The sequence below is a fragment of the Musca domestica genome, unplaced genomic scaffold, assembly GCF_030504385.1.
Source record: "Musca domestica strain aabys unplaced genomic scaffold, Musca_domestica.polishedcontigs.V.1.1 6, whole genome shotgun sequence".
Taxonomy (NCBI): domain Eukaryota; kingdom Metazoa; phylum Arthropoda; class Insecta; order Diptera; family Muscidae; genus Musca; species Musca domestica.
In genome coordinates this window covers 12,433,517-12,460,361 of record NW_026712363.1, presented here as the reverse complement: position 1 = coordinate 12,460,361, position 26,845 = coordinate 12,433,517, and the positions used below count along the sequence as shown (strand labels likewise).

Genomic DNA, 26,845 nt, shown 5'->3' with positions numbered 1-26,845 from the left:
TGGTACAATAAGGAGGTAGAACAGCTTCGTAAAACTACAGAAATACAGCCCTGAGGTTATGCCCGCTTTCTGTCAGACTCATTCAAAATTATATACAACAAGTTGTTTTCATTTGTTCCATATTTTTCCTTATTTTTATAATGAGTTAAATAACACGAAAAATGAATGAAATGCCTGTATTTTCTCTCAAAAATTTGATCCAAACTGTTTAATCTTTCAATTTCATGGCTAAACTGGTTAATAGCTTAAATACGCGAGCCGCAGAGTAGGTGTCTTCCAATCATTGGTTTTGAAAATATTTTTTTTCATTTTTCAAAACAATAAAAACATATACTTTTTTTCCAATCATTCGTTTTGAAAATATTTTGTTTTCATTTTTCAGAACAATAAAAACATATATTCAGCTGATAGCTCTACCTTACCTTTTATTGTACCATGGTTTTATTCGGTATTGTTTGAATCATGGTAGAAGAACATTAGATTTTTATTTGTTTTTTTATACGACGCAAATCGGATATTGCTATGATATGAATTTTTCAACAATTTTTAAAAATCTTTATAATTTTTCACAAACATTCACGCCTTTGCGGAAGCCTTTGCAATTTTGGAGTGTACCCCAGTACCACTGTAAAAACCCAGTGAAACTCAGAAGATTAAAAAAAAGGGAATTAGAAATAACAAAATTTTTTATTATTTCGAACAAATATTCCAACAAAGCAAATATAACCAACACGTGAAAAAGTGTATATCAGTTTTCCCCTAACCTTCAGTGCGTACAAACGCATTGTTTCACGTAATTTGCAATATTAAAAAATACTCTTGTGTGGATAGGGTCTAATTAATTTCACGGACAATAATCTTTCAATTCGACAATAATCTATTAATCGATAAGTCAAAATTCGATTTAAGTATCCCTACTAACAGACAAATATACACAGAAAGACGGAAAATAGCTTGAAGCACTGTAATGAAACATTTAAACATTTAATTAATTGTTAATTGTGATAAATAATTATTTTCGCAATAAAAGTCTTAAAGAAATTAACTGTGGAATTTGAAACTCATTAGCTGGCCAGTGCGGCCTGAGACTCTGGTTTTTCAAGGTGCATAAAATTATAGTTGTATGTATTGTTGGTGCCTGGCAACATATACGGAGACAGCAGCGTGAATAGTGTTGTTGTGTTGTTGTCACAACATTCTGGTTCTCTCCCCATTTCCTCCGCAAATAATTACCAACTTGCAGATACAACAAGAAAATAAAGAAAGCAATGGGTTATGACCTACATCGTTTCCAGGGCGAGGTCGATGAAGAATTAACATGTCCAATATGTTCCGGCGTATTGGAGGAACCTTTACAGGTTCGTATATTCATTAATGTTGAATTATAAATTCCGAGCCGATTTTACTATTAATTTTTATAGGCGGCGATGTGTGAGCATGCATTTTGTCGTGCATGTATAAATGAATGGCTCTCCCGGCAGCCAACCTGTCCTGTTGATCGTAATTCACTGACCACTGCAAATTTAAGAGCTGTTCCCAGGATTTTGAGAAATCTTTTAGCAAGGTAAGATAATTAAATCATGGAAGATACTGTCTTTTGAAATCTTAGCTCAAAGAACATGTATTTCAGTGACAAATCTAGATCCAAATCCATAATATACAGTTTCAAACTAAATAATTCTTGGCAAACATATTAAGATTTTTTTCATGTTTGGATCAAATTGACGTCTGTTTCTACTTTTAATATCTACTTGTTTTGTTGTTGATACATATATTTTTCCTATGGAAGGATCTAAAATCCTTAATAGACACATGCAGGACTAACTTGCCTGAGTGTAAATCGGCAAAGTTAATTTGATTACATCCAAAGTTAGTTGGACTTGAAGTACCTACAATTTGAAACATATAAAATATATATTGGAATAAATAAAACACTAACAAATTATTTTTTTCCTAGACTCTCTATAACTTGTGATAACGCAGCCCATGGATGTACGTTGGTATTGAAACTTGATGCCCTAAATGCTCATTTAGATGAATGTGAACATAATCCAAAAAAACCATTACCATGTGAAAAGGGATGTGGCATTGTTATACCAAAAGACGAGCTCAAGGATCACAACTGTGTACGAGAACTGCGTGCCATGATATTAACACAGCAACAGAAAATGGTCGAGTTCAAAACAGAAATAGCAGATCAAAATTTAACTATAAATGAATTGAAGCGTGAAGTGCAACTATTTAAGGATTTTATGCGTGCTATGCGTGTGTCCAACCCAGCGGTACGAGCTATAGCCGACCAGATGGAACGTGACGAAGTAATACGTTGGAGTAGTACTTTGGCTAGAGCACGAGTTACACGTTGGGGTGGTATGATTTCAACACCAGATGATGCTCTACAAGTGGGTTTTTTTCAGAATATTTATAAATTATTCTATTAACTTTTACAATTAATATTCCCATTCAATATATTTTCAGATGATGATTAAACGAGCGTTGTCAGAGTCTGGCTGCCCTCCCCATATCTTAGACAATCTAATGGAAAATTGCCATGAGCGTCGTTGGCCTCGTGGCTTGAGTTCACTGGAGACTAGACAGAATAACCGCCGTATATATGACAACTACATTTGTCGGCGGGTACCAGGTACCATTTAAAATTTATTTCAGAAAAATTTGATATGAGTCTATAAAATCTAAGACTTTATTCATATACACAAATTATTGTCCCATATTTTTGTGAATTGTTAATTATTTACATATGTCAGGGAGCCTTACATCAGACATCCATAAATTGAATATTAGTAAAAACGAGAATTACTACACATAATGAAAGAAGATTTTACCCCCGATACATGTCATGGACCCTGTGTGAAAGCTGTACTAGTGTACGGTGCATCAGATGTGGCATTTATAGGCAACCATAATAGTTCCTAAATGATCGACGGATAGGAGGTTGGTTGATCTTTATGGTATACAGTTAATTCATATACTTTCCTTGTTTGATGCCTTTGATGGACATAGGATATTTTAAAAAATGTCTGGGTACATCACTATTGAGTTTTTAAGGCAGAACCAGGATTTGCGTTTAATTTTCTTCATCTCACAATTGTACTTATTATAGGCTGTCTTGTAAAGCCCCAGTCATCACATATTTTAGTCTTTTACGGTCTCTACCATATTGACATTTTCTGCCTGGAAAGGTGGGAATGGGGAGATATTGATGAGCCTTCAAGAACAATAAAATTTGTACTTTTCTTTTATATAATAGAAGTACTTCTTTTTTATTGGTCATAATGGACGCAATGCACCACGGATATGCTGATACACCTTATTTTATATGAAGTAATAACGCAGACGGCTAAGGATTAGGAAATTGGGAATGAAGCAAGAAGCAAGTACATCAAATTTGGAGAAAATCGGTTCAGATATAGCTTTAGCTCCCATATATATATTTCATCCGATTTGGGGGGTTTAGGTCCCTCACATGCGTAATATGCACTCCACAACAATGATATTTGGTACCAAATGTCAGATACATCCCAGAAATACCTCTGTCAACTTTTATCCAGATCGGTCCAGAAATAGTTATAGCTCCTATATATATGTTTCATCCGATTTGATGTTTGAAGTCCCATATATATATATATATATATATATATATATATATATATATATATATATATATATATATATATATATATATATATATATATATATATAACTATAACTGCTCTAAAGCCAAAGTTGATAGGTGGTATGATCTACTTCAAATAAATTATTTTGTTACGGCAGCTTTACTAAATATGCATAGTGGTGTAGGCTATCAAATAGTCGGCCCGCCAGACTTTTGACTTTTCCTTACCTGTTTTGTATGTTTATTATTGGTTACTTTGGTTACATCTATTAATAATATAAGCTATTATTTAGTTTGTACTGTGATTTTTACACAGAAACCTGAATCTCGCAGAATTTACAAAATTCCATATGATTTATTTTTATTTGTAATTTCTTTTTTTTTCAGGCAAACAAGCTGTTCTAGTTCTGAGTTGTGATAATGCACACATGGCCGAAGATGTTATGGTTGAACCTGGTCTTGTTATGATATTTGCTCATGGTGTGGAGTAAACCGAAAGTAATTTGAAACATTATTTTATGAATTTATCAATTGAAATGTTATACATCGTCTTTGATGCGCCAGATTTACTATCTTACTACTATGTATTTTCCACTACTAGGTACGATCATCAATATTTTGTCATTGTGTAAAAGACAATGAAATGTAAGCAGATATATTACCATAACTAATGTTAAATGATAATTCTTCGAAATATAGAATCGTTTAATGTCATGAACTTCTTCAGTAGTCCATGATTAACGTATCCATGACTTGCTTTCATTACTTAGTATATATTTTATTTGTAATTTGGCCTTAATAAAATTAAATGTGTGATTATGCTTGTTTAGTAGTTTATATTGTTATTGTCTCTTAATTTTCTCATTAGTATTACCTCTCGCGTATGTCAAAATTAGATCCGATATATTTTTAAGATTTTTTTTTTAAATTTTATATGATTCCAACACCTCAATTGTAATCAGTTTTGTGCGAATTTTATTGCATTAGATTACAAAGAATTGTTATATACGTTAAGGTCCACAATGATCACTGCTTTGTTTTTGTTTTTTATGTAACTATTCAATTAGTTATTTTCATCGCACTTTTCATTTTTTTCGTTCATCAACATCATGTGCATACTTACTTTACTTGAGATTTTCCTATTAGTATTAGTATGCTATTCGCCATTTAATATGTGACTTGTGTAAAATAAAACAAAATGTATCATTTAATTTTAAAATATGTGTATTCAAGTTTGTGGAAATTATGATTATTTTCCTTGATGAATAGTAAATATATAAGAGAATAAATGCTAAAATGTATAAAATCTGGTTTCATTTTACAGAACAATTTATTAGTTGTAATTGGTAGACTGGTTGGTTAAGAAAAAGAAAAAAGCGGCTAGCATCATTCCGATGGGATTTTTCTGAACGAAATTCGAATTTGGGAATATTTTTCTAGGGGAAAGTGTGTATTCTGAATGTAAAAAAGGGAAAGAATTTCACAAGTGTGTATTCTGAATGTAAAAAGGAAGGAGAATGCCCCGACTTTTTTCGGGGGAAACATCGCCAAATATTACAAGGGAATTTGTTACAATTAATCCGTAAAAATTCTTTAAATGAAAGTTATAAAAATTATGTTGCCAAATTGTTTATTTTTCCTTTATGATATCGAAAATATAGTACAAATTGGCAGGTTCTGAAGCACAACTATAATTGTATAGTCTAGTTTTATGGTAGTTTATTAGAAAAACAGAAACCATGGTAGCATTAGGAAAGAAAACTCATTGTAAATAAGTATTCCACCTGTAATTTGTCTTGTTAAATTTAACTTATTTTAAATCATTCAACTTTGAACATTTGTATGTTATACTTATATCGGTATATCATGTCGGTATGGTATGTATGTCTTATATCGGTATGTTATATATGTATGTCATACATGTGTTTAAATTCAATGTGGACATGGTAGAAGAATATAGGAAGTCGCATCGACACAGCTGCTGGTACACAGAACTGTCAAACCAATTTTGGAATTGCAATTTTTAAATTACTTAACAAAACGACAAAGGCGATGGTCGGAAACTTTTTTGTGGTTAAGGAACAGCGACACCACGTTAGATAATATATTCGTATATTTAATGTTTCCTAAAATTGCAAAATTTAGAACACTTTATGTATGTATGCTGTTTGGTTTCAATTTGAAAGTGATGTTGCCTTTTCCGCGATTTTCCAGCGATTGGTTGAAGTGTTGAGAGATTAGGACCAACAGCTAACAACTATGAATTCAGGGGAATGAGGAATATTCTAAGAACTATTTTCTGCATTTTCAATGTAATAATCCAAATTCCAAAAATGTATATTTTTGAAATTAAAATAATTTATTGGAAATTAATTATTTTGTTTATATTTTTGGGCACATAACTCTGACACTTGTATTACGTACAAAAACAAATTTGTATGTGGTTGTTGTTACGATTGTTCTACAACAACACTTGCTGTTACCTGCATTTTTCTACCATGGGAGGTACCGTTATATGGGGCTATACAACAACACGTTTCGCCCCCCGGATCTAGAACCCATTATGACACACAAATACCAATTTTTAGACAAATTCGCGAAAAAATGTGGCAAAAATCATCAAAATACCGAATTTCGGAAGGTACCGTTACATGGGGTCTATACCAAAATGTGGACTTATACATACAATGTTTAGCCACCGGAGAAGGAATCCATCATGACCAACAAATTCCAATTTTTAGACAAATCCGCGGGAAAATGTGGCAAAAATCATCAAAATACTACAACCCATTACGACGTACATAAATCAATTTTTAAATAAATGCGTGGAAAAATGTGGTGATAATTATCAAAATACCGAATATTGGGAGGTACCGTTATATGGCGGCTATACCAAAACGTGGACCGATATCATCCTAGACAATACCAATTGTTCTGCCAAATTTTGAAGCTCTACGTCAAATAATGTGGGCTGTATCGTGATTTCAACAGACAGAGGGATATCGACTTTGAATTTTAAGCTGATTATGAATATATATACTTTATGGGGGTATAATGAATATTTAGTGATGTTACAAACGGTCTGCATTGATAATCGATTTTCCCTTTATGATATCGAAAAAAAAAATGCAGAAGAATGTATTTTCTACTGGCTAAAAAACCCTTTAACCCCTTAAGTCAGATGATCCGTACCAGTATCTGCAAGTATCTACTAGTTTTGCAATTATCTGTATACAGGGTGAGATGAAAAAACTGCAACCAACTTCAAACTGCTCCAAGCCACTCGTCCGACTTCTATTAAAATTATTCCAGTGACAGCTCATTATATTGATACAAGCGTACAAAAGCATTTTGGTGAGAAATTTCCAGAAGAAAATTTATTCGTTATGGAATTCAAGCATGACAGTGTGATTTCTTTATATTTGGCTGGAAAACCACAAATGGCTATCGTTAGAACACTCCAACATTTAAATGTGAATAAATCTTTTGTGTCTCTTACCACCGCTCGTTACCGTGATACTGGTAGCGTAGCCCGACGTTAAACAAGTGGACGAAAGAAAATAGAAACAAGCCAAACCTGACCAGTGAAAGAGAATTGCCTATATTGCCCCCATATAACGGTACACCCCATATTCGGTATTTTGATAATTTTAATTCTCAATGGAATTGTCTGAGAATTCACACAAGGTATTCCTTCTGAGTACTTTACCTCCTGGAGAGAATTGTCTATGTAGGTCCACGATATCGTATGGCCCCAATACAACGGTACCAACAATATTCGCTATTTGGATGATTTTAGCGACATCTTTACCGGAATTGTTTTAAATTTCGTATTTAAAGTTCGTACAGCCTATGACAAGCCCCCCGTATAGCCCCCATATAACGTGTTTCATTTGAGTGGTATTTTTTGGCCCGGCTGAACTTAGCTTCTTTTTATACCCTCCACCGTACTATGGAGGGTATATTAATTTTGTCATTCCGTTTGTAACTCCTCGAAATACTCATGTCAGACCCAACAAAGTATATATATTCTTGATCAGCGTAAAATTCTAAGACGATTTAGCCACGTCCGTCTGTGTGTCTGTCTGTCTGTTGTAATCATGCTATCTTTCGAACAAATTGAGATAGAAGGCTAAAATTTTGCACACATGTATATTTTGCCAGTAGGCAGGTTAAGTTCGGGCCATGGGCCATGTAGGTCCACGTCTTCATATAGTCCCCATATAACGATACCCCCCGATATTCTGTATTTTGATGATTTTAGCGACATTAATTAACGGAATCTTTCCAAATTTGGTATTTGGTAATAGATACTGCAGCATAAAACAGAAAATGGGCCATGTAGGTCAACGCCTTCGTATAGCCCCCATATACCGTACCCCCCGATATTCGGTATTTTGATGATTTTAGCGACATTATTTACCGGAATTGTTTCAAATTTCGCATGTGAAGTTCGTAATGGATACTTCAGCCCATGCCATTGTCTGTGCAGGGCCACGTCTTCGTATAGCCCTCATAAAACGGTACCCCCTATATTCGGTATTTTGATGATTTTAGCTACATTATAAACAGATTTTTCTTCAAGTTTCGCATTTAAATATTGTAATAACTTATGACAAAAGTTGACTATGCAGGTCCAGGCATTCGGTATTTTTAAGATTTTAACAGAATTTTTAACGGATTTAATTTTTTTTTTTTAGAAATTGCCAAATTTGTACTTTAAAGTTGGGCCCTACCGAACTTAGCTCCTTTTTTACTTATTTACTTGTTATTATATATTAAATTTGAACGTTGAGGCTAGAAGTGATGGACTAGATATGCCATGAAGATCAATATGTAATTTTAAGTTTTATTGAATGTTAACGTGTTTGAAACAGACAATAATACATAGGAAAAATAAATTATCGTTATTTTATTTGTTTGTACTAATAACATATATATTGATTTTAAACTGTACGAGTGGTACAGTATGACCACTTATGTTTAATTATCTGATGTGAGGACAATAGAGAAGAACATCTGAATCGTCATCTCTAACTGTAATACAAAGAGTGATCATTCATTCTAAAGAGGTAGACTCTCCTAGCCGGTTCTGACAAACTCTCTCGCACTCAATCTCTTATTGGTGGCAATCATCTGTTATGGAACTCTGGCTTGGTCTCGTTGATCACACATGTCAATATGAATAATTTCGATTTTTATAGGAAACAAGTTCCAGCAATTAATGCAATAAATAACACCTACCTACGACGAAGTCGGAGAAAACAAGTTTGCGAGCAGTGGTATTGTCTTTTATTTTCTTGTCTCCTACATTGTTTTTTTTTTTGTATTTCATACAGTATCTAACAAAAGTGCGAGCTTAAAGAACGTTTATGTATTTTTAGTATACAACAATGTATTTTCAATGCCTAAAGTTTTGAATAGCGTACATGTCTATCCGGATAGACCTCGTCCTCTTTTTAATATACCATGACGATCGGTCAAGGGATTACAATTTATAATGAACAGACACGCGTACATACATATATATTGACTTAGTTTGTGGAGATATAACTTTCGGTGCGATGAAAGTTGGGTATAGGACATATATTTTGGAATGTTACAAACTTCTGGGCCACAACAAACTCACAATACTAGTATTTGATAGCAACAAAAACAGTATGTTCGAAGTTCTTCTAAAGTCGTTTTTACCAATTCCAAACATTTACATGCCTTCCATTGTTTGGTTTTATTTTCAAATTACAAAACCAGTAAAGAAAGTCTTAAAGTCGGACGGGGCCGACTTTATGATACCCTACACCACTTTGCTAATTTAGTAGAGCTCCACATAACAATAAAAGTTTTTATTGGAGAATTCAATCATACACGCTATGATTATAATGTTAACTTAAAGTTCAATGGACTAAATATGCCGAAGCATTTGTATCTCTTAAATTCGGAATTGTATTGCCCATTTGGTGCACAATTAATTTGAAATCGGATAAAGATATATATGGGAGCTATATCAAAATCTGAACCGATCTGGATAAAATTTGGCAAAGATATTTCTGAGCTGTATTTGATATATTTCCCTGAATATCGTTGTTACGGAGTGCATATTACTGTTGTGGGTAACAAATATAACAAATCGGATGAATAATATATATGGTGGACGTCGGTGGACAAAAATAACAAATCGGATGAACAATATATATGGGAGCTATAGCTATATCTGAACCGATTTCGATCAAATTTGGCATACATATTTTCAGACCTAATTTGGGTGTATATGCAAAATTCCATTCAATTCGGGATGATATTACACGCTTGGTGCACAATAAAAGGCAAATCGGACGAAGATATATATGGGAGCTATATCTAAATTTTTACCGATTATTTCCAATTTCAATAGGGTTCGTCCTTGAGCCAAACAAATGATCTGTGCAAAATTTCATCTGGATCGGGCAATAAATGCGACCTGTACTTTGTTTACAAAAATACATGGACAGACGGACAGACGGACGGACAGACGGACGGACGGACATGCATAAATCGACTCAGAATGTGATTCTATGCAGATCATCAAAAGGAACTATGGGTCTATCTCGTTTCCTTCTGCCTGTTACAAACAAATGCACAAAGACATAATACCCTGACCACCTTGTGGTGTAGGGTATAAAAAGAAAAAAAAAAAAAAACAAGTAAAATAGTATCAGTCGGTTTTGCCGACAGATGTATACCCCCAGCCTTTAGTTATGAACGTAACAGATTTGGACTATATCGACTACTTCTTCTACTTTGTATGAGATATGTGCACATTTTCGGAAAATGGAAAAAATAGATATAGCGGACCGAAGTATTCCATTAATCTAATACAGATAAAATATATTGGTATGTGCAAAATTTGAAGGAAATCGAACAATCGTATCCAATCATAAATTCCGACAAATTACATATTCATATCAAAATACTGGTTAAGAGAAATATTTTGATATAGCAAAGAATCGCCGACTTGTTTCGCAAGTTATGACAGTTATAAGTTGGCAGATGTATATCACAACAGATCTTGTGTTAGAAATAATGTCTGTATGTGGGAAACTTGAGGAGATGTATGGATGCATTTGGATCTTTTTTTCGAATTCCTTGAGCGTTTTGTTTTTAAAAATCTTGAACCCTATGTGGGGAGGTACCAGAAAAATGGTCCGATCTCTACAATCTGCATAACAGATCTTGTGTCATGAAAATATTGAGAAGCTTCAAATCTGAATAGAATCGGATGTTAATTTTGCGTTTTACGAGCTTCATGGATACTCAAAAATTTTGACCCTTTGTGGGAGAGGTACCAGGAAGAGTGGACCGGTGTATTCCATTTTGGCACCGGACCTTAGATCTTCCAAGTCTGAATAGTACGGATGTTAATTTTGCGTTTTACGAGCTTCATGGATACTCAAAATTTTGACCCTTTGTGGGGTAGGTACCAGAAGGAGTGGACCGATGTATTCCATCTTAACATCAGACCTTGGGTTGACATAAATATTGGCATGTGTGAAATTTGAAGACAATCACATTTTATAAGAGTTGTAATTATTCAAAATTTTGACCATTTGTGGGGGAGGTACTTGATGGAGTGGACCGATATTGTCTATTTTCACACTTGACCTAGCACTGACGCAAATATTAAGATTTGCAAAGTTGGAGCAAAATCGGATTATCGTTTCTTTTCCTGTTTTTGAAAATTTCGTCCTTTTGTGGGGGTGGTACCAGAAGGAGTGAACCCATCTCTGAACTCGATCTAAGTTTGACAAAAATATTACGATGTACCAAGTTTGGACCAAATCGGATACTCCTTTCGAGAGTTATCGTTCGCACCAGCCAGCCAGACAGACGGACGGACGGACGGCTAGATCGACTCCAAATGTTCTGAAACGGATTTGGTCTAAAGAGACCTGACCGTATCAAATGATATATACCCTCTGTAGCCATATGGCTGAGGGTATAAAAATAGGTTCTGTAAAAATTAAATTTGTTAAACTGTGGAATCTTTAACACTCGACGTATTTCGGCAACATTCATACAAAGTACTTGCTGTACTTGCCGTACAGCTAGTATTCAATCCATATTCAAGATTTTAAATTGGTAATCGAAATGTATTTTGAATTGAATTCTTTTAGAAATAAACTATTCAAAATTTGTAAACTGATATATTTGACTTAAGCCAGTCAAAAAGTGTTTAATGTATTCTCACCTCTAGCCATAGTACGATCTAGTATTGTCGTTGAAACATACCCCGGAATAAAACCATATCACACTCTACAGATCCAGAGCTCATATGATGTATAAAACTGGAAGATGGATGAATATAGAGGTGAGATGGATACACGTTCAAACATAGAATCCACTATAATCTGTAATTTTTCTAAAGGAGCAATACTTAGGTTTCATTCTACGCCGTTTCTTGGACCCGTGCGGGGTGAATAAAAATGACATCTGGGTGGTGGTGAATCTCACAGTTGATAGAAAACCAGTTATTTCCCTCGTATCGGACCATCTTACCAGAATTCAACATTGGGAATAATTTGCCTGAGTTTTAAGGGTTATCCAGAAAACTGTCCAGTCCCTCAGATGTTCGGAGATTAGAAAAAAGGGGTTTCCAGAACATCGTCACAGTGGCAGCAGATTAGTAAAAAAACCAAATATCTGAAGGTAGTAATGGACTTCGGCAGTTGAACACTACTGATCCCAGAGTCGAAAAACTAGCACCAGACGCACAAGTTGCTCAAGGTAGACAAGTAAGTACACTAGAAAGATTAGATGACAGGAATATGGAAATTTCTACAAATAGTCAATAGTCAACGACCAGGTTTTTTACACATGAACATCGGAGATATAAATGCAACTAAACATGCAGGTTGTTAGACAGGCTATTCTCGTTATTAGATATATGGGTTTTTATTAAATTTAATGGTTTTAAGTCACTAATTTATAACATTTATAATTTCTATCAAATTTTCTCATCCCACAGATACAGGGTGGGATTAAAAAAGCTGCAACCAACGTCATGCGGCTTTCATTTCTAAGCCACTCGTCCGGCAGCTGTTAATTCCAGTGACAGCTCATTATATTGTTTACGAGCGTACAAAAGCATTTCGGAGAGAATTTTCCAGAAAAAAAAGAAAACCACAAGTGGAGCACTCCAGCATTTAGATGTGAAAAAATCATTTGTGTCTCGTACCACCACTCGTTACCGTGATACTGGTAGCGGCAACATCATCAAAAATGGTTCGAAAAATAAAGAAGCGACTTTATCGAAACCCGCGTCGCAGTGGACGAAAAATGGCTCGTGATCTGAACATATCGCAATATTCCATTCGGCAAATATTTAAAAATGATCTCAGGGCGAAGCCATTGAAATTCCAAAAAGTGAAGGAACTTACACCGCAACATATAAAAACAGACTCCAAAGAGCTAAGAGTTGCTTCGCTTGGCCAAAAGTGGGGAACTGCCGAATTTGTTTTTCTCCGATGAGAAAAAAATTCGTTGTCCAGCAGTTTGTAAACAAACAAAATGATCGCGTTTACTTGTCAAAGAGGTCAGGTGAAAGTGTGCACCTTCGGTTGGCCACAAGAACTCAAGCGCCGGCAATGGTGATGGTGTGGGTCGCCATAACAGCCGATGGTCGCTTTCCGCTTGTATTAGTCGACCGTGGCATCAGAATAAATGCCGAATGTTATCGCGAAAATATTCTGGAAGGTATATTAAAGCCTTGGGCACGCAAACATTTTGGCCGCAGACCTTAGACTTTCCAACAGAACTCAGCACCATCGCACGCGGCAACCAAGAATGTTTATAAAATGAAGATCCTCGCTTCATTTCCAGCGCACAATGGCCACCAAAATCTCCGGATACCAATCCGTTGGACTATTGTGTCTGGAGTATTTTGGAAAGCAAGGTTGGAATTAAAAAATACCAAAGTATCGATCACCTCAAGCAAACGCTTCACCGGGAATGTGCCGAAATACCGCATAGCAACATTAGGGCAGCGTATGATGGTTTCATTGGGCGTTTGAAGGCCATAATTCTTGCCAAAGGTGACCAATTCGAAAAAATCTAAACTTATTCTGAAATTTGATGCTATTTTAGACATTTTTTGCTTTCATTCAATAAAATTTAAAAAGAAAATGAAAAAATTATGACGTTTGACTTTAATTCCGAGGTATGTTTACATCGAAACCTCTCATTTCAAATTACAACACAAGAAAGATAAGTTTCGGCGCTTTGCAATGTAGCAACGCACCATTTGTATTTGCAGCACATTTGCTCTACACTGTACATAAGGAAGTACTATTGTTTAAATGTTGCCTAAGGAGATGATGATCGATTGTTCGTATTTTTCTGGCCCAAAAAATGCATGTCTTTAACCTCCCATCCAAACTCGATACTCTAGTTTCAAATTAACAAAAAAAAAAACTAAAAATATAAATAAAATTCTTAAAAACTCTGAACTTTCAAGTTCACTGTGTGGCGTTTTTTATGATGGGATCATGAGATGGGATTTTCAAAAAGAGGGGGTCTTTTTGGACGGTTTTCTTGTGTGACAAATGTAGTGATTGTGTGTAAAGAGTGCGGGCCAAAGGCATGTATGCGAGAAAAAGTGAGAGTGGTATATCCATAAGATACAAAAAACATTTGTTGTTGGCACATATCGAATGCTGTCTTTGGCGTTGGCTTCAGTATGTTTTTGGAGCTGCTTGTGTAAAGATCACTCATTTGTAAATACCGTCTACCCTCTCGAACAATTGGCTGACTGCCTGTTTGTGTGAATTGCCAGCATGAAGTGTTTTATTGTTTTATTGATATTCGTTGCAATTAATGGAATTGTGGCAGCGGCAGATGATTCAAATATTGCCAATCAACACAATATCCAGACCCAATCATTGCGTAAGTGTAAAGTGAATGTTCGCGGTTGTTTGAAAACGAATTGATAAATTTTAACACTTTCTTTAATGTAGCCGGCAATATTGCTGTCGATGAGGTCGTTGTCGAATCATCACTGTACATCAAACCCAAACCTCGCCCTCAATTGAGACGCACGCGTAATGCTATTTTTGCAGAATTTAACAATAACATTGTACCGCTGATTTTACATCGTCGTGTCAAGCGCCAGTTTCAACAATCGCAAGCCATTTCTAATGCGGCCGCCAATCAAAACTATGCATCACCCTTTGGCTTCCAAAGTTCTGCTGCCAATGCACAAGCTCAGGCCTTCAATGCTCAAGGACCATCCGGTTCATTTGGTGCCTCGGCGGCTGGCACCGGTACTCAGGCCTTGAATTTGAATCGTTTTGGCGCACAAAATTCTGCTGGAGCCTCGCATAGTTTGAATTTCAATTTGCCAAATGGTCAGACGATTAATTTTGCTTCTACCAACAGTTTTGCCAATGGTCCGGCTGGCAATACCGCCAACAGTCGAGGTAGTTCAGTGTCAGTTAATTAAAATTTGAATTTGTCAATACTTTGCAACAAAACACTCAATAATATTATTTATAACAATTTTTTGTTCTTTGTTTCAAAATTAACTCTAAAACACTGTTAAATCCTAATCTAGTTTCAAATGGTAACGAACTTAAGACATATCAATATATCGTAGTGAAATTTTGGGACTTAATTAATTCATACGAAAAAAAATTGGTGCTAAATAAATTGAATATTCATTAATAAACGGTTTGTTGTTATTTTTGTTTTGAAAATAGGGCTCAGGCAATATCTAACAAACAGTTAGATAACTTTAAAAAAAACAGTAAAGAAAGTCCTAAAGTCGGGCGGGGCCGATTTTATGATACCCTACACCACTTTGCTAATTTAGTTGAGCTCCACATAACAAGTAAAAGTTTTTATGGGAGAATTCAATCATACACCCCATGATTATAATTATAATTTAAAATTTAAAGGACTAAATACGCCGAAGCATTTGTAACTTTAAAATTTGGCAAAGATATTTCTAAGCTGTATTTGATATATTTCCCTGAATATCCTTGTTACGGAGTGCATATTACGGCTGTGGGTAACAAATACAACAAATCGGATGAATAATATATATGAGAGCTATAGCTATATCTGAACCGATCTTCACCAAATTTGGCGTACTACCTTCTAGAATCAATTCGGTCGTATGTGCCAAATCCCATCCCATTTGGACAAATATTAGACGTTTGGTGCACAATAAAAGATAAATCGGACGAAGTTATATATGGGAGCTATATCCAAATCTGAACCGATCTCGATAAAATTTAGCAAATGTATTTCTGAGCTGTATTTGATATATTTCCCTGAATATTGTTGTTACAGAGTGCATATTACGGCTGTGGAGGACAAAAATAACAAATCGGATGAAAAATATATATGGGAGCTATAGCTATATTTGAACCGATTTCGATCAAATTTGGCATACATATTTTCAGCCCTAATTTGGGTGTATATGCAAAATTCCATACAATTCGGGCTGATATTACACGTTTGGTGCACAATAAAAGGCAAATCTGACGAAGATATATATGGGAGCTATATCTAAATTTTGACCGATTATCTCCAATTTCAATAGGGTTCGTCCTTGGGCGAAACAAATGTTGTGTGCAAAATTTCATCTCAATCGGATAATAAATGCGACCTGCATTTTGTTCACAAGAATACATGAACAGACGGACTGACATGCATAAATCAACTCAGAAAGTGATTCTATGCAGATCATCAAAAGGAACTATGGGTCTATCTCGTTTCCTTTCGCCTGTTACAAACAAATGCACAAAGACATAATACCCTGACCACCTTGTGGTGTAGGGTATAATGACCACCTTGTGGTGTAGGGTATAATAGTATATAAAAGTAGCCTGGTGGGAAATAACATTATCGGGCCGCGACGAATATTTAGTCTTTTTGGAGAGAACGATATATCTGCGTGTCAGTAAAAAACTATCTATCTTATTATAGATTTTATCGACATCCAATTCTGACCAAAGCTGAAAATGTTACAGTGAAAAATGTTAAATTCAGTGATATGGATGCAAATCGAATGCATTAAAAACTTGAAATAGTACAACTTATAATGATTCTGAATGGACTTCTTCAAAAAGGTGATATGTAAAACAACTTCCTTTTTATTTGATTTAAAATTATGGGTTGAATAAAAATGACACCTGCGTGGTGGTGAATGTCACAGTTGATAGAAAGCCCGTTATTTCCCTCGGATCGGACCATCTTACCAGAATTCAACATTGGGAATAATAATTTGCCTGAGTTTTAAGGGTTCGAAAAATAAAGAAGCGACTTTATCGAAACCCGCGTCGCAGTGGCCGAAAAATGGCTCGTGAGCTGAACATATCGCAATATTCCGTTCGGCAAATATTTAAAAATGATCTCGGGGCGAAGCCATTGAAATTCCAAAAAGTGAAGGAACTTACACCGCAACACATAAAAACAGACTCCAAAGAGCTAAAGAGTTGCTTCGCTTGGCCGAAAGTGAGGAACTGCCGAATTTGTTTTTCTCCGATGATAAAAAATTCGTTGTCCAGCAGTTTGTAAAGAAACAAAATGATCGCGTTTACTTGCCAAAGAGGTCAGCTGAAAATGTGCACCTTCGGTTGGCCATCAGAACTTAAGCGCCGGCAATGGTGATGGTGTGGGTCGCCATAACAGCCGATGGTCGCTTTCCGCTTGTATTAGTCGACCGCGGCATCAGAATAAATGCCGAATGTTATCACAAAAATATTCTGGAAGGTGTATTAAAGCCTTGGGCATGCAAACATTTTGGCCGCAGGTCTTAGACTTTCCAACAGGACTCAGCACCATCGCACGCGGCACCCAAGAATGTTTATAAAATGAAGATCCTCGCTTCATTTCCAGCGCACAATGGCCACCAAAATCTCCGGATACCAATCCGTATAATTCCGGGGTATGTTTACATCGAAACCTCAGTAAAAAAAACTATCTATCTTATTATGGATTTTATCGACATCCAATTCTGACCAAAGCTGAAAATGTTACAGTGAAAAATGTTAAATTCAGTGATATGGATGCAAATCGAATGCATTAAAAACTTGAAATAGTACAACTTATAATGATTCTGAATGGACTTCTTCAAAAAGGTGATATGTAAAACAACTTCTTTTATATTTGATTTAAAATTATGGGGAGTGTCTAGATGTGTGTAACAAAACTGCTACAGATATTTGTGGAAGAAGTCACTTTACACATGATCAATTTATGTAACAGATCTTTTGTTACCGACTTACAGTGGGGTGCGATCCCCAAAAACGAAGATTAGCATCAGGGAAGCATTCTATGGCATTTATATTACTCCTAGTATGATTGGTATTAATAATGGGACATATCGGTCCACATTTCGGCAAGGCCCCCATATAGCGTTAATTCCTGAATTTCTGTATTTTGAATATTTTGACCACAATTTTAAACTAAAGCATGTGTAACTTGACATTTATAGTTCGGAGTAGATATAATCTCTCCTTGCTAAAAAATTTTTTCGAAACACAATTGTAAATCCATTCATGAGTAACTTGACATTTTGAGTTTAGAATTGACAGAATCTCACCCTGCTTAATTTTGTTAAGATTGTTCCACTATTATATATTGACCATATATGACGGTACTTAGGTATTTTGAAAATGTCTCTCTGAAAAATATTGTGAAGTAAGTCCACTTTTATATTAGGTATTTGGAGGTTTCAGACAAAGATTTTTTACAAACTTATTATTTGGCTTTTTATTTCTCAGTGGATAAAAACTAAAAGAAATACCAATATAAAACCACCCATAAAGTAGGTCTCTCTATGGGCCAATAGGTTTAGATCCTCAAAATCAGAGATAAATTCAAAAGAAGCATTTCGTTGCATGTTTTTTTTATACCCTCCACCTTGGAAAGGAGGGTATATTAACTTTGACATTCCGTTTGTAACATCCTTAAATATTCGTCGTAGACCCCTTAAAGTATATATATATATTAATAGTCAGCATAAATTCTAAGTCGATTTAACGATGTCCGTCTGTCTGTCTGTCCGTCTGTCTGTTGAAATCACGATACAGCCCACAGTATTTGACGTAGAGCGCCAAAATTTAGCAGAGCAATTTGTATTATGTCTAGGATGGTTGGTATTGAAAATGAGATATATCGGTCCACGTTCTGGTATTGTCCCCATATAACGGTACCTCCCGATATTCGGTATTTTGATAATTTATGCCACATTTTCTCACGGATTTGTCTGAAATTTGGTATTTGTAGGTCATAACGGGTCCCTGTGTGTGTGGCAAAACATTGCATGTATAGGTCCACGTTTTGATATAGCCCCCATAAAAAGGTACCTCCCGATATTCGGTATTTTAATTCTTTTTTGCCACACTTTTTCACGGATTTGGTATTTTTTGGTCATAATGGGTTCAAGCTCGGGAGGCGAAACATTGCATGTATGGGTGCATGATTTGGTATAGCCCCCATATAACGGTACCTCCCGATATTCGGTATTTTTATGGTTTTTGCCACATTTTTTCACTGATTTGTCTAAAAATTGGTATTTTTGGGTAATAATGGGTCCTAGTATCACGTATGTATCACGTTTTGATATAGTCCCCATATAACGGTACCTCCCAATATTCGGTATTTTGATGATTTTTGACACATTTTTTCAAGAATTTCTCTGAAAGTTGGTAGTTGTAGATCAAAATGGTTCCCATGTCGTGTGGCGAGTCATTGTAATTATTGGTCCACGTTTTGGTATAGCCCCCATATAACGGTACCTCCCGATATTCGGTAATTTGATGATTTTTGTCACATTTTTTCACGGATTTGTCTGAAAAATGGTATTGATAGGTCATAATGGGTTCTAGCTCCTTTAGCGAAATATTGCATGTGTAGGTCCACGATTTGGTATAGCCCCCATATAACGGTACCTCCCAATATTCGGCATTTTAATGGTTTTTGCCACATTTCTTCTAATGTTTCCTTTACCCTAAGGTGGAGGATATTAAAAGTTTGGCCCGGTCGAACTTAATGTTTTTTTACTTGTTAATTTTCATATCAGCAACAAATAACAAAATTGAGTTAAGCCAGAAAAAATAATTAACCATTTGAAAGCCTTCTTAAATTTGAAGACAAAAAACTATTTTTTTTTGTATAAGAAAGGAATAATGATAAAAATATATATAAAAATTTGCCTTCCTATCTGAAATTGACACAAACCTTATTAATATATTTAAAAAATATGTAGCAGATTATTAAAAAATCATGAATAGTGTGTTCTCCCTTAAATCTCTCTCATTGTCCTAAATTGGATTATCAGTCAAAGTTAAAGGTGGGGAAGGTAACCTAACCACTGATTTTTAAAGAAACTGGATTATTTTTACATGGTTTCGAATAGGATAAAAACGCAAGAGAAATTGATTTAAAAAGAACAACAAAAAGAAAAAAACAAACAAAGCAGAGAACTAATCAGATGATGAAGGAGGGATATAAGAACAAGTTGTAAACAATTTTAATTTGCTTATTTCAATGGAAACTCCACTAAACTCTATTTCAAGAAAACAATTTAGATCGATTGAATTAGCAGTGTATTTGGCATTAACTGCTATAAGGACGCCACCACTTTTTTTACAACCACGATATTTTCTAAATATTTGATATTTCGAATATAGAATTTCACTAGTTAATATAGATGTTTTTAGTCAAGTCTCGGAGAACACTAATATTGTATGTTCACAATTTTTTCTTTTTTTAAATTATTCATTTCAGAACATCTCATTATTAAAATATATATTTATAAATCCATGGTATACACACAAATCTGAGATGGGAAACTATTTTCTTTGCAGAGTTGGGAAACTGTTAAATTTGACAAGGTAAATTACAGAAAATGCTTATTTGAAATGACTTTACCTTCTTAATTAAACCATGGCTCTCAGTATATAAACTTAATGTTAATGTTGTATTAAGCCCCCTTACATTCTGATAACAAATAAAAAGAGAATTATTTAGTTTTTTGACAATGAATCTGGTCTTAGAGGCAAATGTGCTAAATTGTCGGATCTCTCCAGAAATTCTTTAATAAAAGTCCAACATTTGTTTAAAATTAATTGGGAAAAATCATTTTCAGGCACATAATTTTTTTTAAATAGGATCTACTTTCAGAAAATGCCGATCGACTCTTATAGCTCCTCAAAAAGTAATCTTCCCCGATTTTTGATTTTATATAATAACTAGCTGAACCCGGCAAGCTTCGCTACTCCTTTCGCTTTTATATGCATTCAAAATAAATAAATGAAACAAATTCAAAAATTTAAAAATCATAATTATTGTAATTCTTTAATGCGTAAAAAAAAAACAAATAGATCGGTCTCCCACCGCGTGAACATACCAAGAACAGCTGACCATGAGAAATGTAGGAACATGCCAAATTTCACTCACATTCTAAATGTCATTGGAATCGGACATGAGATCAATCGAATAACATATATTGGAGATATACACAAACCTCAAATATGTGAAATCGGCCAAAAATATATATGGGAGCTTATCCAAATCTATACCGATTTACATATATCATTCCACAAATTTATTTTTGTACCAAATTTAGTCACTCATGTCGAATTTCATTGGAATCGGACATCCGTATCGTGTTTGGTGCATCAAATATGTGAAATCGGTTGAAAATATATATGGGAGCTATATCCAAATCTGAACCGATTTCAATATAATTTGACATATTTATTTTCTGATCAAATCTCGTCACAAATTTCATTGGAATCGAACGTACATGTCGTGTTTGAGGCCTCAAATAAACGAAATCGGTCGAAAATATTTATGGGAGCTATAACCAAATCGGAACCGATTTCAATATATTTTGATAAATTTATTTTCTGATCAAATACCGTCACACATTTCAAATTTCATTGAAATCGAATATACATATCACGTTTGGGGCACCAAATAAACAAAATCGGTCGAAAATATTTATGGGAGCTATATCCAAATCTGAACCGATTTCAATATAATTAGGCAAATATATTTTTTGATCAAATTTCGTCACTCATTCCAAATTTGGAGACCGTATCTCTAATCGATCAATAGATATGTGCATATCAAATCTAAATTTTGAGAGGTACCTCCGATTCTGATTATATATATCCAGTTCCAAGTGGAATTTCAAAAGTTTATATAGCCTATGTTTGCAATGTTGTAGTATACTTGGGAATTTTCAGGAAAATCTGTGCAGTGGTTTTCGAGTCCATAAGTCCGATTGCAACTCCTATACAAAATTGTAAAAGCCGCAGAGAGTTTTCTATAATGAAAACACCACCATCGAACACCAAAATTATTTCTAATAGCATCAACGACTCCAACGATTTTTATACCCTCCACCAAAAAAAGTATGGAGGGTACATTAAGTTCGTCATTCCGTTTGTAACTCATCGAAATAATCATTTTAGACCCAACAAAGTATATAAATTAAAACTTTATTTGTAAGTTTTTATTAAAAAAAATATGTTGTCTCGCAAGCTAGCGCTTTTGAGCAACATCCGTTTTATTTGAGATTCAATGTTAAAAAGCGAATAATAACTAAAACTACACTAAACTTATACTCATCGCACTGCACCGTTGCTACTGCACTTTGCATGTTCCCACACCTGTATTGTTATTGGACACCGGCCCGTGTGTCGTCTGGAATACCTTCTGGTCATTCTGTGGGAAACTGCATGTCAGCATTATAACACGCGCATTTGATTTAGTTATTGCTGTTGTTGTTGTTGTTGTAGCAGTTTTACACGTTCTGTTGTTTTTTCCGACTAATCTGGTTCTTCCTCAATGTCCAGGTTTAGGAATTCTGCTACCTTTATGGGCTGTAGCCATAGATCCTCTGGACGGAGTTGGGTAGGCTTGGCAGGACAATTAAACAAATGCAGCGTGTTGTGCGGGCCTGTATCACACGCTGGGCAGGCGTTCCGCACATCCTCATCAATTCGTGCCCAATACGAATTGAGACGGCTGCACCATCCTGAACGTAGTTGGGCCAAAACTACCCTGGTTTGCCTAGGCAGCCGACGTTTTTCAGCTGCAATGGATGGGGGGTGGACTCCGAGTATGGCATTCATACTGTAATTATTGACTACCTCTGCGACTGCATCAGTATGAATGCTATTCAGACCTGCTTGATAGGCTTCATGATCTAGAGGCTCTCTCTTATATCGCTGGACCTCTCTCTCTAGATCGTGCAGGTCCTTCCTGACACGCCTGGGTGGGGGAGTTCTATCCACCATATGGTGGTTAGGGTGACTCCCGCGATAACACCCAAGCAGGTACTGCAACGAAAGCATATGATTATGCTGACGTAAGGGAAGAACCTTCGTCTCCTCATGTAAGTGGTCCACAGGCGTCATGAGGAGGCACCCTGTTGCAGTTCTCAGGGCGGCATTCTGGCAGGTCTGAATACATTTCCACTGCGTTGCACTTGTATTCGCCGACCACACTGGAGCCGCATAGCTAACCACAGACCGACCTATCGCTTTATAAGAGGTCAACAAGGTTTCTTTATCCGCACCCCAAGTGCTGCCGGCTAGCGCCTTGAGGACCTTGTTCCTACTTTTCATTTTATCGCAAATAGCTGTGGCTTGCGCGGAAGACTTGAACATGCTATCGAATGTGACCCCAAGAATTTTGGGGTAGTTGGTGGTCGGAATTATATGCCCCTCGACCTGCACATTCAGCTGTGTTCTCATCTCCGCAGTCCATGTGGTAAATAGTGTGGCCGTCGATTTAGTGGCGGATATTTTCATATTCCTCGCGTGGAAGAAGGCGGCAAGCTCCGCGAGATAATTATTCACCCTGACACATATGTCATCAACTACAGGACCCGACGCCATGATCGTACAATCATCCGCATAAGTTACGATCTCGATGCCGTCTGGAGGGCGCGGAATTCCGGAAAGGTAGAGGTTAAACAGTTCCGGAGATATCACCCCACCTTGGGGAACTCCCTGTTTCACTCTACGAGGCTTGGACTTCTTATTCCGGAATTCCACGTACGACTGGCGTCCACACATATAGTTGACTATCCAACGTTTCAAACTTGGCCGGAGGGTAGTGTTCTCAACGTCCTCGAACAGCGTGGCATGGTTGACCGTATCAAAGGCCTTTGATAGGTCGAGAGCCACCACTACTGTTCTGTGGCACGGCCTGTTCTGGTTGAGTCCTCGACTGATATGTGTGGATATGGCGTGCAATGCTGTTGTAGTGCTATGTAGTGGACGGAAACCGTGTTGATGGTTAGCAACTGAATAGCTTCCTCTGATACTGGGGAGGAGTAAGGCCTCGAGAGTCTTTGCTACTGGCGACAAAAGCGAAATTGGCCTGTATGATTCGCCTTTGCTGGCATCCTTGCCAGGCTTCAGTAGCGGGACCACCCTGCCCAATTTCCAGGCTTCGGGAACTATGTGGGTGGCTAACGACAAGTTAAGGACTTTGGTTAAATACTCAACTCCCGGCGTATCCAGTTGCTTCAACATTACCATTGATATTCCGTCCGGGCCCAACGCTTTAGATGACTTAGCGTTTCGGATGACATTCGCATTGCTGTTGTTGTTGTCGTTGCTGTCCATGATGATACATTTGTGAGATTTGAATATTTGTGGTGTTAACTCCTCCCCTCTTAAATACAATCGTCCCGATTGTCTAGAACGAATGTATGTTGTAGATGCTTGAAGCTTTGGAGTCCTTAGAAGTGGTAGGTTGTTTTACTTCAGGACCTTCCCCATTTTCTGTCATCTCGGTCTCATCTGGGGTAGCGATGGTTTTTCTGGTAGGTTTATGAAGTTTTCCTCTCAGCAGGAATATTGTTATTATCATCAGAACAGATACAGCGAAGCCACATATTCCAATTGTTGACAGATTTCTTACTTCCAGGATATCCAATCTTTTTATGTTTTTGGTGTTAAGTTGTTTGAGAAGTTCCAGAGATATCACTTCTTCCACCCTTTCGTCAAAACTCTTTGGTTATAGGAATGCAGGAAGGGGTTTGTTACCAGTAATTTCCTTTGAGTAATATTGTCTGCTATCTATTTCGATTGTGCTGTTGAAGTGCTTGATGAGATACGTCCCGTTCAAATAAGTCATCTCTTTGTTTAAGCTGATGGTGCCTTGGTATTGGTTTAGGAGTATTAGATCCGTTCCGATTTCTTCGACCGCAGGAACATGCTCGTTGTTGACTTGAGTGCAATTCCCTATTCTATTTTTAAACAAACTAGTTATACAAAAATCATCTCTTAATTCTATTAGGTTATTTCTATGACATATTGTCAGATCATAGTATTTTTTACATTTATCCTTTATAGCAAATATTGAATTGTTACATTGTAATATATTTTGGTATTCTATTTTATCTATCAGATTTCTCGACTTAACTGCCTTTGCTAAATAAACGTTACAAACATCCTTCATAGTTATTGGAATACTTAAGATGTATAAAATTTCTTTTTTATTTGTTACAATTTTTACGCTTCCAAAAGTTAGTAGTTCTTCTATATTATAAACTGGGATATTATAATTTTTGAAAATCTTATTAATTTCTTCTATTTCAATCTCCGAAAGGATAAAAGTGTTAATTATATCGGCCTTGGCCCACTGAATAGCTAATTCAATATTTTTTAGTTCTTTTTCTATCAAAATTAATTTTCTTTCAAGATTATTGGCAGTTTCGTCATTCCATCCTTCCTTTTTTCTTTTTATACCCTCCACCATACTATGGAGGGTATATTAATTTTGTCATTCCGTTTGTAACTCCTCGAAATACTCACGTCAGACCCAACAAAGTATATATATTCTTGATCAGCGTAAAATTCTAAGACGATTTAGCCATGTCCGTCTGTCTGTCTGTGTGTCTGTCTGTCTGTCTGTCTGTCTGTCCGTCTGTCTGTCTGTCTGTCTGTTGTAATCACGCTATCTTTCGAACAAATTGAGATAGAAGGCTAAAATTTTGCACACATGTATATTTTTCCAGTAGGCAGGTTAAGTTCGTAAATGGGTCATGTAGGTCCAAGTTTTCATATAGCCCCCATATAACGGTACCTCTCGATATTCGGTATTTTGATGATTTTAGCGACATTATTCACCGGAATTGTTTCAAATTTGGCATTTGAAGTTCGTAATGGATACTACAGCCTAAGACAGAAAATTATCTGTGCAGGTCCACGTCTTCGTATAGCCCCCATATAACGGTACCCCCCGATATTCGGTATTTTGATGATTTTAGCGACATTATTTAACGGAACCGTTCCAAATTTGGTATTTGAAGTTCGTAATAGATACTGCAGCAGAAAACAGAAAATGGGCCATGTAGGTCCACGTCTTCGTATAGCCCCCATATACCGTACCCCCCGATATTCGGTATTTTGATGATTTTAGCGACATTATTTAACGGAACCGTTCCAAATTTGGTATTTGAAGTTCGTAATAGATACTGCAGCAGAAAACAGAAAATGGACCATGTAGGTCCACGTCTTCGTATAGCCCCCATATACCGTACCCCCCGATATTCGGTATTTTGATGATTTTAGCGACATTATTTACCGGGATTGTTTTAAATTTCGCATTTGAAGTTCGTAATGGATACTTCAGCCCATGCCAGAAAATTGTCTGTGCAGGTCCACGTCTTGGTATAGCCCCCATATAACGGTACCCCCTATATTCGGTATTTTGATGATTTTAGCTACATTATAAACAAATTTTTCTTCATGTTTCGCATTTATATGTTGTAATAACTTATGACAAAAGTTGCCTATGCATGTATACGTCGTCGCATAGACATTCGGTATTTTTAAGATTTTAACAGAATTTTTAAAGGATTTTTTTTATTTTATTTATTTATTTATTTATTTATTTATTTTTTTTTTTTTTTTTGGAAATTGCCAAATTTGTACCAAATGGTGGAGGGTATTAAAAGTTCGGCCCGGCCGAACTTACAGCTTTTTTACTTGTTATGATTTCATTTGTGATATTTGTAATTTCTGATATTCTTTCTGATACGAGTCTATTTATAATTAACTGCCTGTTATTATTTTCCAAAATGTTCCCGATCTTTTGCTCCAAGACTTCGAAATCGTGGCTATCGGGAGTTCCCGCAATCCATTTCCAAGCACTGCCGATAAAGTCTATCGACCGCTGCTTCCTGCTTGGACTAAGGCG

General features: G+C 36.0%; 2 protein-coding genes across 2 annotated transcripts; both read left to right on the top strand.

Annotated features, from left to right (window-relative positions):
- Positions 1-904: 904 nt before the first annotated feature.
- Positions 905-4,940, top strand: LOC101894904 (E3 ubiquitin-protein ligase NRDP1). The gene is made up of 5 exons (XM_005178362.4): positions 905-1,358; positions 1,422-1,564; positions 1,958-2,402; positions 2,479-2,644; positions 4,022-4,940. Exons 1-5 carry the CDS (start codon positions 1,269-1,271, stop codon positions 4,123-4,125), a joined length of 948 nt encoding a protein of 315 aa, XP_005178419.1. The 5' UTR covers positions 905-1,268; the 3' UTR covers positions 4,126-4,940.
- A 9,385-nt stretch (positions 4,941-14,325) lies between these two features.
- On the top strand, positions 14,326-15,332 carry LOC101894740 (uncharacterized). The gene is made up of 2 exons (XM_005178361.4): positions 14,326-14,551; positions 14,623-15,332. The coding sequence occupies exons 1-2, from the start codon at positions 14,443-14,445 to the stop codon at positions 15,105-15,107; spliced, it is 594 nt and encodes a 197-aa protein (XP_005178418.1). The 5' UTR covers positions 14,326-14,442; the 3' UTR covers positions 15,108-15,332.
- Positions 15,333-26,845: the final 11,513 nt, after the last annotated feature.